Source organism: Balaenoptera ricei, chromosome 20 (assembly GCF_028023285.1).
Source record: "Balaenoptera ricei isolate mBalRic1 chromosome 20, mBalRic1.hap2, whole genome shotgun sequence".
In the NCBI taxonomy this organism is placed as follows: Eukaryota; Metazoa; Chordata; class Mammalia; order Artiodactyla; family Balaenopteridae; genus Balaenoptera; species Balaenoptera ricei.
The window spans coordinates 20,868,146-20,885,643 of record NC_082658.1 but is presented as its reverse complement, the minus strand read 5'-3'; the positions used below and the strand labels follow the sequence as shown (position 1 = coordinate 20,885,643).

The window sequence follows — 17,498 nt, the reverse complement described above, 5'->3', positions numbered from 1 at the left end:
TACCTTATTCCTGCCATCGATGAGATGCCTGACAGCTGGTGTGGAGAGAAGCTGCCTCCCTCTCTTGAGAATCTTGCTGCTTTCGTGTCCCCAGTGGCCCTGGACACTCTCTCTCTCTCCCTCTTCCGGTTGGTCTGCTGAGCTCACAGTGACCCAACCTGGACAAACACGTTAGGCCCCTTCAGCCCCTGGAGAAACCCCCCCTTCCCCCTTCGTATCCTTTTCCCATGTAGGTTATGACACAATGTTGAGGAGAGGCTGCTGCGCTCAGCCCCGCGGAGCAGGGCCTTCCTGATGAGGCTTTGTCCTGTGAGGCTGGGGCTGAGAGCTGCTCCATCAGCCTTTAATCCTGTCCTGTAACCCATTAACCATGAGGACTGACTCTCACCTGGAGCTGATGGTGCCAGGCAGCTTCCTGAGTATTTTCTGTATCATTGCTTATTTAACGTCACGGCAGCCACTAAGGCAGGTGCCGTGATTGTCCCATTTTACACCTGGGGAAGCTGAGGCATAGGAGAGTGAGGGGATTTGCCCGAGTTCACCCACCTTTTAAGCGGCGAGGACACACTTCAGACCAGGCAGGGTGGCTCTAAGCCGGACCCCGCGTGGGGAGAGGAGGGCTGGGTGGGCAGGGAGGCCATGGGCTGGCTCCTCCTCAGCTGTACCCCAAGCTTCCATCTCCCCACTCCCCAAGGGGAGCTCAGAGTCGGGGGGCCGGGGGCGGAGTCCACTCATCTTTGGGCGCCATGGCTGTGGAACCCTGACTGGCCACCTGTCAGCTGTGTCCCCTCCAGGGTTTTGCCTCCAGAGCAGGTGAGTGCAGTTCTGCCGGGCTCCCTCCTGGACCCGGGGAGGTCATGGTCGTGGGTGTCCTGTCCCCTCCTCCAGCTCAGTTTGCCCAGCTGGCCCAGCTGAACCCCCAGGAGCGTCTGAGCCGGGAGACGGCCCTCCAGCAGAAGCAGGTGTCCCTGGAGGCCTGGCTGCAGCGCGAGGCCCAGACGCTGCAGCAGTACCGCGTGGTGAGTGGGCTCTGCGTCTCCCCTCCCGGGCGTGGAGGTGACACCCTGAGCCGAGCCGCCCCGGGGACCTGAGGGAGGGAGAGAGCCAGGAGGAGCGCGGGACCCAGCAGAGCAGGAGGCCAGAGCCTTCCTCCCTGTGTGGGCACGCAGGGCAGAGCGGGTCGGCCAGGGGTGAGGGGAGGCCCTGCGGGGCTGTTCTGAGAGCCCAGAAGGGCCGCTCACCCGCCGCCCGCCCCTCAGGAGCTGGCCGAGAAGCACCAGAAGACCCTGCAGCTGCTGCGGAAGCAGCAGACCATCATTCTGGATGACGAGCTGATCCAGTGGAAGCGGCGGCAGCAGCTGGCGGGGAACGGAGGGCCCCCCGAGGGCAGCCTGGACGTGCTACAGTCCTGGTAATGGGCGTGGGGGGCCGGGCGGGGGCGGCAGGGGCTCAGCGTGGTGCCACCGGCTGCTGCTCTGCTCCTGTGTTTACGTGAGCAGCCGGCTCCCTCTGTCGGGGCACAGGTCTTATTTCACCAGTGGTCTGGTTCCTGATGCAGACTTTGGTGCCCCCGTCCTGTGCCACCTCCGCCGGGAGGGGCGTCCCTGGTTGAGGGAGTGGGGTGGGGCCAGGGGTGCAGAGTGACGCTCAGGCTGGTTGGATCCGAGTCAGGGTCGCTCCTCCTGTGTGTTTCTTTGTGTTTCTGGAAGGCAGGGCAGCTGTGCTCTGCTCAGTGGACAGGCCAGGCGGCTAAGGTGCCGAGCCTTCCTGGGGGTGGAGCTGGGTCTGGGCCTTCTCCCCAGCCTGGGAGCCTTCTGGCTTCTGGCCTGGAGGAAGGGGGTGAAGGCTTTGTCCTTCCCTTTGGCCTCGGGGCTCCTGTGCAGGTGTGAGAAGTTGGCAGAGATCATCTGGCAGAACCGGCAGCAGATCCGCAGAGCTGAGCACCTCTGCCAGCAGCTGCCCATCCCCGGCCCCGTGGAGGAGATGCTGGCTGAGGTCAACGCCACCATCACAGACATCATCTCAGCCCTGGTGACCAGGTGATTGCTGCCTCTCGGCCATGCCCAGGCCCCATCCGGTTGGTCTGGGTCGCGGGCAGCAGGGTCTTTACAGACGGAGCTCTGGCTTCAACCCTTCCGTCTCTGCCTCACACCCTCATCCCATCCCCCTCTGTCGCCTGTTGCTGTGGCCTCTTGCTGTTGACCTTGCCCAGTCTCTGTCGTGGACACTATATGGGCTTGTTCCCTGCAGCCCGTTTCAGCTGTTGAGTTCATCTCACTGCCTCCCCTCCTGCCAGCTCCCCCGACTCGCAGTGGCCCCCCAGGGACCGGGGGCTGTGCCACAAGCCCTTCCTTCGCCTGCTGTGCCCCACGCAAGGCGGCCTCCCCACGCGGAGGGAGGGACCGGAGCACTGTCCCCTGAGGCATCACCTGGTCGCTTGTGTCCCCGCAGCACGTTCATCATCGAGAAGCAGCCCCCTCAGGTCCTGAAGACCCAGACCAAGTTCGCAGCCACCGTGCGCCTGCTGGTGGGTGGGAAGCTGAACGTGCACATGAACCCCCCCCAGGTGAAGGCCACCATCATCAGTGAGCAGCAGGCCAAGTCGCTGCTCAAGAACGAGAACACCCGCAAGTACGTTGCCCTCGAAATAGGAGGAAAGTGATCCCACCTTCTAGGAAGTTTCTAGGCCTGGCCATTCCTTTGTAGGAGCCCCATTAGCTCTCTGTCCTTTTCCAGCTCTCAGAGAAGGAGTAAGGGGGTTCTTCTGTGAAGAAGCTATGATTTAGGAGGGATATGTCTAAAGGAAACTTTTTATGTGTTTTATGTACATTTATTTCTTAGATAGATTATACAGCCGAACCCCCATCTCCTCTTAAATGACTTAAGTTTTTTGACAGCCTTCTTTATTTCCTCCTACCCCCAATGTGTTTTCTACCTTGTGTGTGCTGAGACCCTGTATGGGTTTAAAGTTGAGTCTGTCTGATTTGCAGTGATTACAGCGGGGAGATCTTGAACAACTGCTGTGTGATGGAGTATCACCAGGCCACGGGCACCCTCAGCGCCCACTTCAGGAACATGGTGAGCATGGGAGAAGAGGATGAACGAATTTTCCCTAGTTGTTTGAGGGCTTTATCCTCTATTTTTCTCCTTTTCAGTCCCTGAAACGAATTAAGAGGTCTGACCGTCGTGGAGCGGAGTCGGTGACAGAAGAAAAATTTACAATCCTGTTTGAATCACAGTTCAGTGTTGGTGGAAATGAGCTGGTTTTTCAAGTCAAGGTGTGTGTGTGTGTGTGTGTGTGTGTGTGTGTGTGTACTTTATATCCCAAAAGAATTGTTTTGATCACAGAGTATCTTCTTGTGATAATTTTTTTAATTTAATTTTTATTTTGTATTGGAGTATAGTTGATTTACAATGTTGTGTTAGTTTCAGGTGTATCTTCTTGTGATTATTGATGAACAGACAGTGAGGAGACCTCATCCTTAGGACTCTATCTCTTAGATTCTCTTAAGACATGAACAAATAATAACGAAATGAAAGAGCTGGAGATATAGGTAGAAGCGAACCAAGAGAAACATCACTCAGGATGGATTTGAGTACAGTTGTAGTAATTTGAGACATTTGTTACTCGCTCTTTTTCCCCAGAAATGTCTCCATTCTTCTTCTCTCTTCTCTCTTAGTCTCTAGCTTTGAGAAACTTACTCCATCCTTCAGAAATATCTAAGAAATACCTAAATACCAAAATGTCACACAGAAATATCTCTTTTAAAAATATCTTGGGGGCTTCCCTGGTGGCGCAGTGGTTGAGAATCTGCCTGCCGATGCAGGGGACACGGGTTCGAGCCCTGGTCTGGGAGGATCCCACATGCCGCGGAGCAACTGGGCCCGTGAGCCACAATTACTGAGCCTGCGCGTCTGGAGCCTGTGCTCCGCAACAAGAGAGGCCGCGATAGTGAGAGGCCCGCGCACCGCGATGAGGAGTGGCCCCCGCTCGCCACAACTAGAGAAAGCCCTCGCACAGAAACGAAGACCCAACACAGCCATAAATAAAATAAATTAATTAATTTAAAAAAAAAAAAAATCTAAAATTTCTAAGAGTGTGCCAATGTGCAAAGTCGTATTATTCCTGGAGCCCTTCCTAGTCTGTATTCAAGGGTGACATTTACTGAAACTTGTAGGGAGAATAAACGTGTTGTGATAGAAGAAAAGGGGAGGAGGGCAGAGCGTGTGGCCGCGGGAGCTCAGCGCTGCTCCTGGGTCTTTTTCAGACGCTGTCCCTCCCGGTGGTGGTGATTGTTCACGGCAGCCAGGACAACAACGCGACGGCCACTGTTCTCTGGGACAACGCTTTTGCAGAGCCTGTGAGTGTATTCCTTGGGCCTGTGGGTCTCAAGATTTTGATACTGGTGTCATGAATCTCTTTCAAGTCTCTTTATCCCCACCAAAAGGCATAGAAGAAAAAATGCTGTTATCCTTAGTGGGAGGCAGAATGGAGAGTATGTGGAAAGTAGAATGAGCAGGGGCTTGAAGAAAGGCCGGGGTTTCAATCCAAGCTCCACCATTTCCTCACCCTGTGACCACAGGAAATTCACTTGACCTCTCTGAGCCTAAATTTCCATAAGTGTCTGCAACACAGGGAGAATAACGCTCCAGAGTGTTGTTTGGAAGATTCATTTAGGTGATACACAGAATGCTTGTCACATAGTCAGTACTCTGTAAATAGTATTTTAAATTGTGGGTGAAGCCATGAATGGAATTTGGGACTCCCAGGTTTCTTTTAGAGGTTGTACCTCTCAGGAAGTCACTTAGCTTAGAAGTTGCTTCCTGTCGTCTTCCCTCCCATGACTGAGGGTGAGATTTAATGTCCTTTCCAAATTTTAGATTCTGTGATTCATCCCAAGTCTCATGAAGAATGAGATGCTTTGTGTAAAGAAATAAATATGATTCTGTGGATTTACGCACCCAAATGCTATCTGGTTACCACTCATGCGCTGCTTGATCATTTTCAAAACATTTTAGTAGGCAGAGTTCCATGTGTTGGCATATTTCCAGTAGAGATTAGTCCACAAAAGCATGATAAAAGGTTATACTTGTTATTTGGGACATAAAAGTATGTCCTTCTCTAATGTGGCTCTAATGTGAAGAGTACAACTTGGCATTTTCAACAGGCCTCTTTAGAGAACAATATTTTTGCTGTAAGGGTGAGATTCTCAGCAGAAATTCTACGATGCTTGTGCTACAAACCCTGTGTTTGAGGCTTCTTTTAAAAAATATCTGCCTAAGGAGCTTGAAGACTTGATCCAAAAGAGGATTTGGAATGAACAATCAATTGGAACAGGAAGACAACTGATTCACTGACTGACTAGACATTTAAACAAACAAACAAACAAATATATGTATAGAAATGTGTGTGTGTATATATATAGGAAAGAATGAATGAATGAGAATCAAAAGACAAGGAAAAAATAAAAATTAAAAAAATATAAGCCTCCTGGATAGGACTGCCACGTCTGCTCTCATTTCCCTCCCTGTGCATCCACAGATCTCACTCCTCATGTAACTCTGGCATCTCCTGTGATATGTCATTCCTAAAGTGTCTTGTCTAAATAAGTAAGCATTTTTAACATTTTTAGTTACGTTAATGACTAGTGTACATCTTATGCTGTTTATTTACTTTTAATTTTTTTATTGAAGTATAGTCGATATACAATGCTGTGTTAGTGTCTGGTGTACAGCAAAGTGATTCAGATATATATATATATATATATATATATATATATATGAATATATGTATATATATTAAGTTATTTCACTTTGAGCTAGAGTTCTTGGCAGAAGGGGTCAAGGGCAAGAATGACACTTGTGTACATGCTTATGGACACATACACACATTCTCTCTCTGTTCCTAGAGAACCAGTCTTGTAGATTTTGACTCCCTTTGACTGTCAGAGCCAGACCTTGGTCATGTTTTGTTTTCGTGGCTGTTAGAAAGTAGGATTGGGCAGAAATAGAGACACAGATGTAGAGAACAAACGTATGGACACCACGGGGGGTAAGTGGTGGGGGAGGGTGGTGGTGGGATGAATTGGGAGATTGGGATTGACATATATACACTAATATGTATAAAATAGATAACTAATAAGAACCTGCTGTAAATAAAAATAAATAAAATTCAAAATAAATAAATAAAAGGGAGGAGAGAATGATTAAAAAAAAAAAGAAAGAAAGTAGGATTGCACTGTACATCCAGCAGCTCATTTACAGGACACCACAGATAGCCCGAGGTTACCTTCTGAGTTGTGTGTGAAGGTGGTAAAATGGAACCTTCCGAATTTCGCAGAACTGCATACCCCAAGGAAGGTTGAGTTTATCCTCAGGCTCAGCCAGACAAGTGTTTGTAACTCCATCCAGCCATCAGTGTTTTTCTTTTGCAGGTTGAGGGAATAAATCATGCAACTGTTTTCTCCTAAGGTTCTGGCTTCTCTCCCCACCAGGGCAGGGTGCCGTTTGCGGTGCCTGACAAAGTCCTGTGGCCGCAGCTGTGCGAGGCGCTCAACATGAAATTCAAGGCCGAAGTGCAGAGCAACCGGGGCCTGACCAAGGAGAACCTCGTGTTCCTGGCGCAGAAGCTGTTCAACAGTGGTAGCAGCCACCTCGAGGACTACAACGGCATGTCCGTGTCCTGGTCCCAGTTCAACCGGGTGAGGGACACCACCCTGTGCAGTTAGATCGGCCCCTGCAAACCAGATCCCTCAGGAGTCTCCCTGCCCTCGGCCCTCATTCCTCACGTCTCTAATACGACGTGCCCGTGGTAGTAGGAAGCTTCTGAATAGATGGACAACCACATACTTTTTTATGTAGAAAATTATGTTTGACTATATCAGCAAATTGGGCCTTGCATGCGGCTAGTGCATTTTCTTCCTTTGTAAAGGAAACAGCAAAGCAAACGGCAGCGTAACTCATGAGAAGTAAGGCTTTCGTGACAATGAAAACTCCGTGGCTCTGTCCCCTTGACTCTCTGATGTTCCTTGATGTGTAATGCAAAGTCAGGCTCCCGTGGGACCCTCAGCCGGCAAAAGAGGATACTGATGAAGGAAACTTTGCCTCTAGCATCTGGTAGTTCAGATGTCACCCGTCACATCTCTGATTATAAACTGAACTTTCGTGTCTTTGCTTACGCCCCCACCCTCACCCCACGTGCCCTACTTCAGAGATCTCACAGTCTCTGAGTGGAACTCTTTTAAATGGTCGTGTGCTAACCAGCTGGCTAACAGGTTCACTGGTGGTCAGAGGAGGTTTGATAGGGAAGCAGGAGGCCTAGGTGGACTGTCTTTGCCATTGCAGTACGGCTCCTGCCTTCCACCGGAATCAGATCACTGCATTTTGCTGATGATTGTTGGTAACACCCGTATGATGGAGTGTTCTCCGTGGCCTCGCGGTGTGATCTAATCCCATTCAGATTTACAGGTTTCTCGGAAGCTCCCAGGTGATGCTGCTGTTGCTGGTCACAAACCACACGTCAAAACCAGCAAAGGACGAGTCAGCCTAGATACAGGGGAAAGTATGTGTAGCCAGGGTCCACGGGGTGTCGGTAATTGCTCTGTGGTGTTTTCCCCTTCTTCCGTCTTCTCCCCTCTATTCTGTTTTTGGGTTGTAGGACCATTTGGTCAAACTCAGGTAGGCATGTATATTTGTATGATTCTGACAATGTAGATGTTGTTTTCCATTTAATTTTTCCAGTTAAAGTATATACAGGTAATAATATCCCAAGTGTTACTTTTGCCCTCTTGTGTTCATTGTTGTATCTCCAACCAGGAGAATTTACCAGGACGGAATTACACTTTCTGGCAGTGGTTTGACGGTGTGATGGAAGTGTTAAAAAAACATCTCAAGCCTCATTGGAATGATGGGTGAGAATCGTCATTTGTTAAGTCAGCAGTAGAGCAGCGAGGTCTTTTTTTCTGGCATTAAAACATCACACTCTGCTTCTACTCCTTTGGCCTTTGTGATCCAGGGCTATCTTGGGTTTCGTGAACAAGCAACAGGCCCACGACCTACTCATTAACAAGCCTGACGGGACCTTCCTGCTGAGGTTCAGTGACTCTGAAATCGGTGGCATCACCATTGCTTGGAAGTTTGATTCTCGTGAGTGCCCCTCCCTTTTTCAGACCTATCTTGGCTCTGGTTGGGTGCTTTTGTTGCAAAATTACTTTAACCATTTATTGAGTACTTATTATTCCTGGGCGCGAGTACTAATTATGGGAAGCAGAAATGTATAACCATGACACAGCTGCAGCTTGTGTAAAATCTTATTATGGGAAACACAATTACTAATTTTGAGAAACACAGATGTACAACCCGACATGGCTACACGTGATGCAGTATCCTGTCCAAAATCTCAGCTGCTCCCCTTTTGAAATGTTTGCCTTCTTATTACTCAACCTTGAGCTTATTTCAGTAAAGAATTACTCTGTTGTTTGGAGTCGTTAGACTGGAAATAATATGCTATTTTCATTATTCCTTTATCCTAACATAAGGATACTGCCATTGATCATTTCCATCCAAGAATGTTAGTTCTTTCCTCTGACCCTCACGGTAAGACAAGAGTAGCTTGCTAGTTTTTTGTGACTTAAAGATTTTAATAGTTTTTAATAACTCTCATGCACCCTCTGGCTATGGACACACTTCCTATCTCTTTTACATACTTTTGTACAGGGAATCAGGGACTGGAGTCAGCAAGAAGTTTCTTCTAGGGAGGGACAGAATACTGTTTGAACTGGAAACTACCTGAGATCATTAGATCTCTAGGAAAGTGGTGTATGCGTTACCTGCTTATCTACCCATGACTTTTAAAAACTACTTAATCGGGCTTCCCTGCTGGCGCAGTGGTTAAGAATCCACCTGCCAATGCAGGGGACACGGGTTCGAGCCCTGGTCCGGGAAGATCCCACATGCCGCGGAGCAACTAAGCCCGTGCGCCACAACTACTGAGCCTGTGCTCTAGAGCCCACGAGCCACAACTACTGAAGCCCATGAGCCTAGAGCCCGTGCTCCACAACAAGAGAAGCCACCGCAATGAGAAGCCTGCGCACCACAATGAAGAATAGACCCCGCTTGCCACAACTAGAGAAAGCCCGCATGCAGCAACAAAGACCCAATGCAACCAAAAATAAATAAATAAAAAATATATAAATTTTTTAAAAACTACTTAATCTACAACCTATGGTAATTTTTAAATGGAGATTTTTATTGGAACAATTTTAATGGAGAGCTTTATTTGTAGTCTATTTGGGTTTTAAGATTTCCTGTTCAGAAATCATATCTAGACTATGATTATTCTGTTTTTTTGATCTAGAGGAAAGAATGTTTTGGAATCTGATGCCTTTTACCACCAGAGACTTCTCCATCCGGTCCCTGGCTGACCGCTTGGGAGACCTGAGTTACCTTATCTACGTGTTTCCTGACCGGCCAAAAGATGAAGTGTACTCCAAATATTACACCCCAGTTCCCTGCGAGCCTGCCACTGGTAACAATGTTCGCATTCTGATTTGGTTTCGTTGTGATTTTGGTTTTGTTTTAGGTGTACGTGTGTGTCTGTGTGTGTCTGTCTGGCATGAAAATCTACGCAGTTAACACTCAGTTGTTGCTGTTTGAGCTTTATCCAGGGCAGATGTAAATCCTGGGCTATTTTCTTCAGTTATACAAAAAACACATCAGCCGCCAACCCCAAATATCAAATTGAAGGGAATAAATTGCTTTTAATACAAGCTTAGATCAAACAAAATTAGGAAGGTAAAATTTTGTTTTTCAAAGCAGAGATGGTTTTATTGTTTTCTGAGAATAAAAGTATTACGTATTTATTGTAAAATTTCCAGAAAAGTATAGAAAAGAAAATAGATATCACACAACATTTCTTATCTCATCAACGTAAACAATTTAGTGAATGTTCTTCCAGATATGTATTCTGTCACTCAGTCACCAGAGGCTTATTAAGCACTTCCTGTGTGGGGTTGCAATCTAATAGCAGAAGGAAGACAATAAACAGGTAAACAAATAAATGTATCTAGTGATGGACAGTATGAAAACAAATAAGGTGAAGGGATAGAGAAGTGACGGGGGGGGGGTGGGCGGCACAGCACTTCACTCGAGTGATCAGGGAAGGCTTCCCTGAGGAGGTGACATCAGAGTAGCCCTGAATGAAGTGAGGAAGCCACACATAGGTCTAGAGAGAACATTCTAGGCCGAGAGAACAAGAGCAGAAACCCTGAGGTGGGAGTGAGGTTGGCATGTTTAGAAAACCTCACGAGGAGGCTTCCCTGGTGGCGCAGTGGTTAAGAATCCGCCTGCTGGTACAGGGAGCACAGGTTTGAGCCCTGGTCCGGGAAGATCCCACATGCCATGGAGCAGCTAAGCCCGTACACCACAACTACTGAGCTTGCCCTCTAGAGCCCGCGAGCCGCAACTACCGAGCCCGTGTGCCACAACTATTGAAGCCCGTGCGCCTAGACCCTGTGCTCTGCAACAGGAGAAGCCACCGCAATAAGAAGCACGCATAGGACTTCCCTGGTGGTGCAGTGGTTAAGAATCCGTCTGCTGGTGCAGGGAACACAGGTTTGAGCCCTGGTCCAGGAAGATCCCACATGCCATGGAGCAACTAAGCCCGTACGCCACAACTACTGATCTTGCCCTCTAGAGCCCGCGAGCCCCAGCTATTGAGCCCGTGTGCCACAACTACTGAAGCCCAAGTGCCCTAGAACCCGTGCTCTGCAACAAGAGAAGCCACCGCGATGAGAAGCCTGCACACCGCAACAAAGAGTAGCCCCCGCTCGCCGCAACTAGAGAAAGCCCATGCGCAGCAATGAAGACCCAACTCAGACAAAAATAAATTAATTAATTAATTTTAAAAAACGAAGCACGTGCACCCAACGAAGAGTAGCCCCTGCTCGCCGCAACTAGAGAAGCCCGTGCGCAGCAGCGAAGACCCAACGCGGCCAAAAATAAATTAATTAAATAAATTAATTAATTTAAAAAAAAAAAACACCTCATGAGGACCCGGGAGGCTGGAGCTGGTTGAGCAGGGGCGAAATGGTGGGACATGAGGGCAGAGCAGTGGGAGGGACCAGATCATGTCGGGTTTGGGTCGTACCATACGTCGTCATTTGTGACCTGATTATTCTTTCACTTAAAAATATATCACAGGCAGAGTTACAGGTTAGTAAATATAAACTTACAACATCATTTTAACAATTGCATAGAATTCCATTGTATGGTGATCCTATGTTGGTTATTTAAGATACTTAAAATTTAAGTTATTCACAGTTTTTTTTTGGTTAATATTGAGATAACCTGGTACATGCATCTTGTTCTACTGTTTCCTTAGGACAAATCCCTAAGGTAGAATTTGTGTCAAGGGGTGTATACTTTTCAAGCACTTGGACACATCTGTCCAGAGTTGCCCTCCAGAAAGTGGAATCCGTTTTCACTCCCACAGACGTCTGTTTGAGTATCTGCTTCTCCATCCTCCTCCTGCCAATGATAGTGTCTCTTCAGCAGTTTCATGTTTGCCAGTCTGATAGGCGTAAAAATGATAATCTTAGTTCTTATTTTCACTTCTTTGATTCTAGGTAAGGTCGAAACATCTTTTCATATAAAGATAACAATAACAATAATAAATAGAATAATAATAGCAGCTAACATTTGTTGAATGCTTACTTGCGTACCAGACACTTTTCTGAGCACATTTCACATAGTTTCTCATTTAATCCTCAAAACAGGTCTGTGAAGTAGGCACTGTTACCATCCCCATGTTACATTTGAGGAGCTCAGGCACAGAGGAGTGAAATAAATCGCCAGCGATATCACAGCTAGGAAGAGGCCAAGCCAGGGTTTGAGCTCAGTCTAGCCTGTACTTCTTAACCTCCACGTTGTTGGTCATTTGTATTTTTTCTGTGAAGCACGTTCCTATTCCTTGCTCATTTTTCTTTTGGAGTTCCTTTTTTTCTTAATAATATGCAAGTGTTTTTTTATATAGTACATAAAGTTTTTATTATTATAGCAGAGATTTTTCTCAGTGTGTCATTGTTCTTTCAACATTTAGGTTTTATTTTGCTGAAGTGAAAAGACTTGTATTTTCTATATAGCCCAATCTATTGACCTTTTTCCTTTATAGATTCTACTTTTTGTATCATGCCTTCCCACCTGGTTATATTTCTAGGTGGGGAAATAAGCCAAAATATTTTTAGACTTATGTGGTATTTCGGATTAAACCTACCACTGCTTCTTTTTGTTAGCACAACTAATCTAGATTTTTCAATCCTATTTTTACAGCATTTCTTTGTTTTTTTTTAATCTTTTCTGCCATTCTGGAAAATTCTCTGTAGACCATAAAGCACAAAAAGCATGAGATATTATGAAAAGGCAGCTCCTGACATTCGAAGCCCCAGTAGAAGCAGGTCAGGATAACAAGCGATGTGTGACCCACGGAGCAGTTCATTCTCTTGGGCTGAGTCATCCTTCTGACCTCAGCGGAATCTTCATTGTCTGATATAGTTAAGCTTATACTTATTTCCATATTTACACACCCAGGAAACAAGACTTCATTCACCGACTTCAGACCATCACATTCCTACTACCTACTTAGCTGGATTTCCATAATCAGCCTTTTGAAAAGGTAACTCTAGCTGATCTGCTAGGCTATCCCTAGCCTGCCACATCCCAGTGGGTTTGCTGTGGAGAGTGAGACACAGCAGCAGCATTCTTTTCAACCAGCCACACAGCACAGACAGCACCCACTGGGAGGCATGACCATCAGATTACCCCCGAGTGCAGAAACCCCACGAAAAGAGCACGCAGACACCTGACAGAGTGACATTCCCTTTCCTAAAAGGGTAGAAGCTCAGAACTAGAGTAACTCCCGGGATCCTCAAGTCAAATTAATTCCCCTCTAATGCTTAGATTTTTCCGCATGACCCCTAGCAAGTGTTGGTACACCTTCCACGTGAAAACCTCCAGTGATGAAGAAATCAGTTCTTCCCGAGACTGTTTCGGGGAGTTCCGGTGATGACGGCGTTCTTCCTTATTTGACTGAGAATTTGTCCTGTTGCAGCCTCCTCCTGTTGGTCCTCATTTTGTCCCCTGTCTTTCTGCGTCTGCGACTTTAAACTTTTTAAGATATGTTTTCTTTTTACAGTTAGTATGCAGTTAATGTTTGATTTAGATTCGTATTGAAGTATATCTTTCCTGTGGTTTGAAGAATTAATTAACACATCCAAGCCAACTTGGAAGCTGTCTTACCTTGTGGTGTCAGTATTGAGGCTTCTCCTCTACCGGGTCTTCCTAACGGATTAAAAGATGTGCTTATACTGGATCCTAAGATAAAATGAGGCAGTTGTGTCTCATCCTAAGAAAAGATGGGATTCTTAAGGGAGACTGCATTTTCATTTCATTTGAGAACTTTGGTTTTCATCACTCTTCCCCCTCGGCAGCTAAAGCAGTGGACGGATACGTGAAGCCACAGATCAAGCAAGTGGTCCCTGAGTAAGTGTCCCGGGTCCAGCTCTGGTCTCCTGCTGTCTCTCTTTTCCTCTCACCCCCCCACCTGGCTCTCCTCACCCCTCACCACCGCCCCTCCTGGGGAGGGAACTGGGCTTGGTCACCAGGGCGTCGGTACCCAGGGCCCCGCTCCTGCGGCCAGAGCCCCAGGCTCAGCGGGCACTCTGTCCTTCCGCACCTGAAAAAGACACGAAGATGGCCCGTGAGCCCCTCCCCGCTAAGGCTATGCTCTGCTTCCTCTCGCAGGTTTGTGAGCGCCTCTGCGGACTCTGCCGGGGGCAGCGCCACCTACATGGACCAGGCCCCCTCCCCAGCCGTGTGCCCCCAGGCTCATTATAACATGTACCCACAGAAGTAGGTTGTGTTCTCATGGGGCTCTGTGGGGAGGAACTGGGCACTTGGCCTCAGGCTGGGCACCCAGAGGGCTGGTGGGCAAGGAATCCAGAGCTCCTCTAGGTCTGAGACCACCCAGGCCAGGCCGGGCTCTGGCACATGCCCAGGTGGGAGGGAGAGATTCAACCAGTAGATGTTGGTAGTTTAGAGTGGGGTTGGGCAAATGTCACCTGCTCCCCTCTCTTAAAGTGGAGATTTTTCTGGCTCTGTATAAGGACCAGGTGGGGTTTAGGTGTGTGCGGGCAACCAGTGTTAGGGGCAGGTAGACTGGGTATTTTAGTCCGAGTCACTCTGTCCAACCAGCTAGCAAAGGACTCTGCCCCAGGGTTCAGGTCAGAGTGCTGCTTTCCCGCGAGGCCTGGGCCGAGGGTACAGGTGGTCGGTCTTGAGCTGCTCACCTGGTGGGGTGCAGGGTGGTCTCTGCTGCCCCTCACTGGCCTCTGGCAACCTTTCCCTTCCCTAAACCTCTCCTCTTTCCCTCCCAAGCCCTGACCCTGTCATTGACAACGATGGGGACTTTGATCTGGACGACACGATGGACGTGGCACGGCGCGTGGAGGAGCTCTTAGGCCGACCTATGGACAGTCAGTGGATCCCCCATGCACAGTCGTGACCCCCCGTGGCCACCTCCAGCTTCTTCATCCTCGCCAGAGGAGTTACTTTTGTGGATGTTTTAATTCCATGAATCGCTTCTCTTTGGAAACAATACTCATAATGTGAAGTGTTAATACTAGTTGTGACTTTAGTGTTTCTGTGCATGGTGGCACCAGTGAAGGGAATGTGAGTGTGTGGGTGTGGGTGTGTGTGTGTGTGAGATTGCACGTTGGGCTGTTTCTTCCCCTTGCTGTCCGGAGTTTAGCTGCAGCACTGGGGCCACAAACAGAGGCTGTGGTTGTTTTAACCTTGTGCAGAAAGGCAGTTAGTTCCATGAACCCTGGAACTTGGCCATGTGTTTTGAGGGTGGCTGAACTTTGACATGTGGCTGTTCAAGTGAGAGAAGGACAGAGGGAGGTGAAAGCACCTCGTGTCTGCTGAATCTTTGTCACTGTGTCTGCCAAGCCATTGATATATAAACATGATTGTCTCCACTTTTCTTCTGAAACGTAGAAGCTGCCTTTTCACAAAGAAAACCAGTCCTCCCTCCTTCCCTGTCCCCCAATCCCCGTTTTCCTCAGTAGGGATGGGAGAAGGGGGGACATAACAGCAATCGCTGGGGCAAGGGAAGACGTGGGTTTTCTGATGGGTAGTGGCTTTTTAAATAACCCGTAACCCATCTAAATGTTCTCTGCCTCTCCCGCTGACTCCCAGCCCCCATGGAGTTGCCGCTTAGTCCCTATGTGCGTACACATGTGCAGACACGTTTGATGAAGTAGAGGAAAGAAAAGAGAGTCACATAACTAGAGCTTACAGTGTTGATGTCCTTTGTGTCGTGGCCAGAGTGGACTGCCCAGCCCCGGCTCGCAGGCGCTGAGAACGTTGTCTTGTTACCCGGGAGTGGCCGTCCAGTCTGCCTGTCCTTCCCCTGTGCTGGTAGAGGCACAAGCGAGGCTTTCCAAAGGCTTATTGATAACGGCTCTTTGCAAAGGTTGAATGGTGTTTTTGTTTCCAAATTGGGACTTGTTTTTCCCTTCCCACCCTAATTTGACATCAGAATTCTTTCTTCCTGCGTCAGGTCCTGTGCCATTGAGACGCAGGTCACCTCTTTTCCCTTCACTGTTCGCACACAATGTCTTGGGGAGTGGGTGGCAGGAATGTGGGCTGAACCCAGGACCAGTGCGCTGCCACCCTGGTGCAGGGTGCTGGGTGTCGGCATTGGTAATTTGGGGAAATGCAGTCAGCGAGTTTGCTGAGAAGTTTGCTTTGCAAAAACAAAGCAAAACCAAAAATCCTCGGCATAACTTTATCCAAAGTTTCTTCCGTGGCTTTACACCAGAAGGAAGGAATGGGCCATGGCAGGCAGGTGGGAAGAGGGGGAAGCAGGTATAACTTTGCGGTTAGGCCCGTGAGGTCACCCCCAGCCCCCCTCCAAGAGAAGGGCCTGACCACACCCAGGAGAGAATGGCCCTAAAAACATTATTTTTATACATGTGAGTAAAGAAACATATTTTTTTTACAAAAATAACTTCTGAATTTATCGGTGTTTTGACGTTAAAGGAAAATATTCCTCTGTAGTAAATTATTTATTGAAAGAGGACTTTTTACAAGCTGCTCTTTGCCCTAGCTTGGTTTCATACACTGATTTATTTTTCTGTGCCGGGCAGTAGACCGTCTCTGCCTCTGAGGAGCAGGCTGACCCCTCCGTGGATGCCAGCACCGACGCAGGATGCTGCGAAGCCCCTTACGTCCCCTCAAGATTTGATTAAAATCCCCCCTGAGGATGGGAGTGTTGGGGAAAGATAGAAAGGAAGCCTAGCTGCTCCCGGACTCAAAGAGACCTCTCGTGCCCGACACCCGGCACCCTGAGTGCCGGCCCTGGTTGTCGCAGCAGCCCTGGGGGGCAGGGATTGACCCACTTTCAGATGAGCAGTGGGCCTAGCCGCAGGCGTGCCGAGGGCAGAGCTCTCACTGCATAGTTAGCGCTGGGGTTGGGGGGACGGGTTCCCACGAGAGTGGCTGCCCCGAGCCTGGGGTTCCCGCGTACGTCCAGTGGCTGAGCTGTCCTCCGTTCTCCTGAGGCTATGCCTGTAGATGGGAGAGATTTTTGACAGAAAGGTGCGCTCGCTGTCTGCATATATCTTCTCTCTTCTCCCTGTTCTGCAAACCACAAGGAGAGGTGACGGCACGTCTTGACGGCCTCAGCCTCTCACTCGCTCCCAGACACACACATGCACGTCATCAAAATGTTTCAATGTGTGGTATGTGCAGGGCTTTGTAGGGGGTGGGAGGGAGACTAAAAGTGAATATAACTTAAAATGGAAACATACTTTTTATAATTTTTCTTTATAAAACTTCGTGAAATTATTTCAGATACAGATTTTAGTGTTGAGGCAGGTTAGTATATAGGCACCAAAAAAGTATTGTGTACAATTTGGGGCAGTCACAAAACTGTGTATTTTATGTTACAATAAATACTTCCTCTAAATGGACAATATTGAGTCCTGTTTTTATTTTTTTCCATCAGGTGGTGAGATAGATTGGCTTTCATAGCAAAAAATTTGAAATCATCAGTGTGACTCTGAAAAGAGGAACTAGTTGGGCATTGGCTGCCTCAGAGTGTGTATGTCACCGGCTTTGATGGCAAATGGGGGCATTTCTTACTTTCCTGTTCACATGAGGTTTTGAAAATTAGAATGATAGTCTTTTATCTCCTATTCCTGTTAGAAAGTTCATCCTTAAAATTCAGCACATTTAGAGTGCCTGCCCTGAGCCAGGCTTGTGTGTGGGATGAGAAATGATTCCTGCCCTCAAGAGGATTGCAATCTGGGAATCCACGCGCCCTGGAGCCCGCGCCACAACTAGAGAGAGAAAACCCACATGCCACAATGAAGAGCCCACGCGCTGCAACAGAAGACCCCACATGCCTCAACGAAGATCCCGCGTGCCGCAACTGAGAC

At 48.2% G+C, this 17,498-nt stretch overlaps 1 protein-coding gene across 2 annotated transcripts in view; it reads left to right on the top strand.

The window, feature by feature from the left end:
• The window catches only part of STAT5B (signal transducer and activator of transcription 5B), a 60,525-nt gene extending 43,492 nt beyond the window's left edge, over positions 1-17,033 (top strand). For both annotated transcript variants that reach the window (XM_059908883.1, XM_059908884.1), the window contains 14 exons: positions 889-1,019; positions 1,260-1,411; positions 1,884-2,039; positions 2,452-2,631; positions 2,991-3,078; positions 3,156-3,278; positions 4,269-4,361; positions 6,495-6,701; positions 7,816-7,910; positions 8,015-8,145; positions 9,356-9,526; positions 13,485-13,536; positions 13,798-13,905; positions 14,431-17,033. In XM_059908883.1, the coding sequence (XP_059764866.1) occupies positions 889-1,019; positions 1,260-1,411; positions 1,884-2,039; positions 2,452-2,631; positions 2,991-3,078; positions 3,156-3,278; positions 4,269-4,361; positions 6,495-6,701; positions 7,816-7,910; positions 8,015-8,145; positions 9,356-9,526; positions 13,485-13,536; positions 13,798-13,905; positions 14,431-14,557 (1,814 nt within the window). In that variant the 3' untranslated portion in view covers positions 14,558-17,033. The remainder of the gene's footprint in view (positions 1-888; positions 1,020-1,259; positions 1,412-1,883; positions 2,040-2,451; positions 2,632-2,990; positions 3,079-3,155; positions 3,279-4,268; positions 4,362-6,494; positions 6,702-7,815; positions 7,911-8,014; positions 8,146-9,355; positions 9,527-13,484; positions 13,537-13,797; positions 13,906-14,430) is intronic.
• Positions 17,034-17,498: the final 465 nt, after the last annotated feature.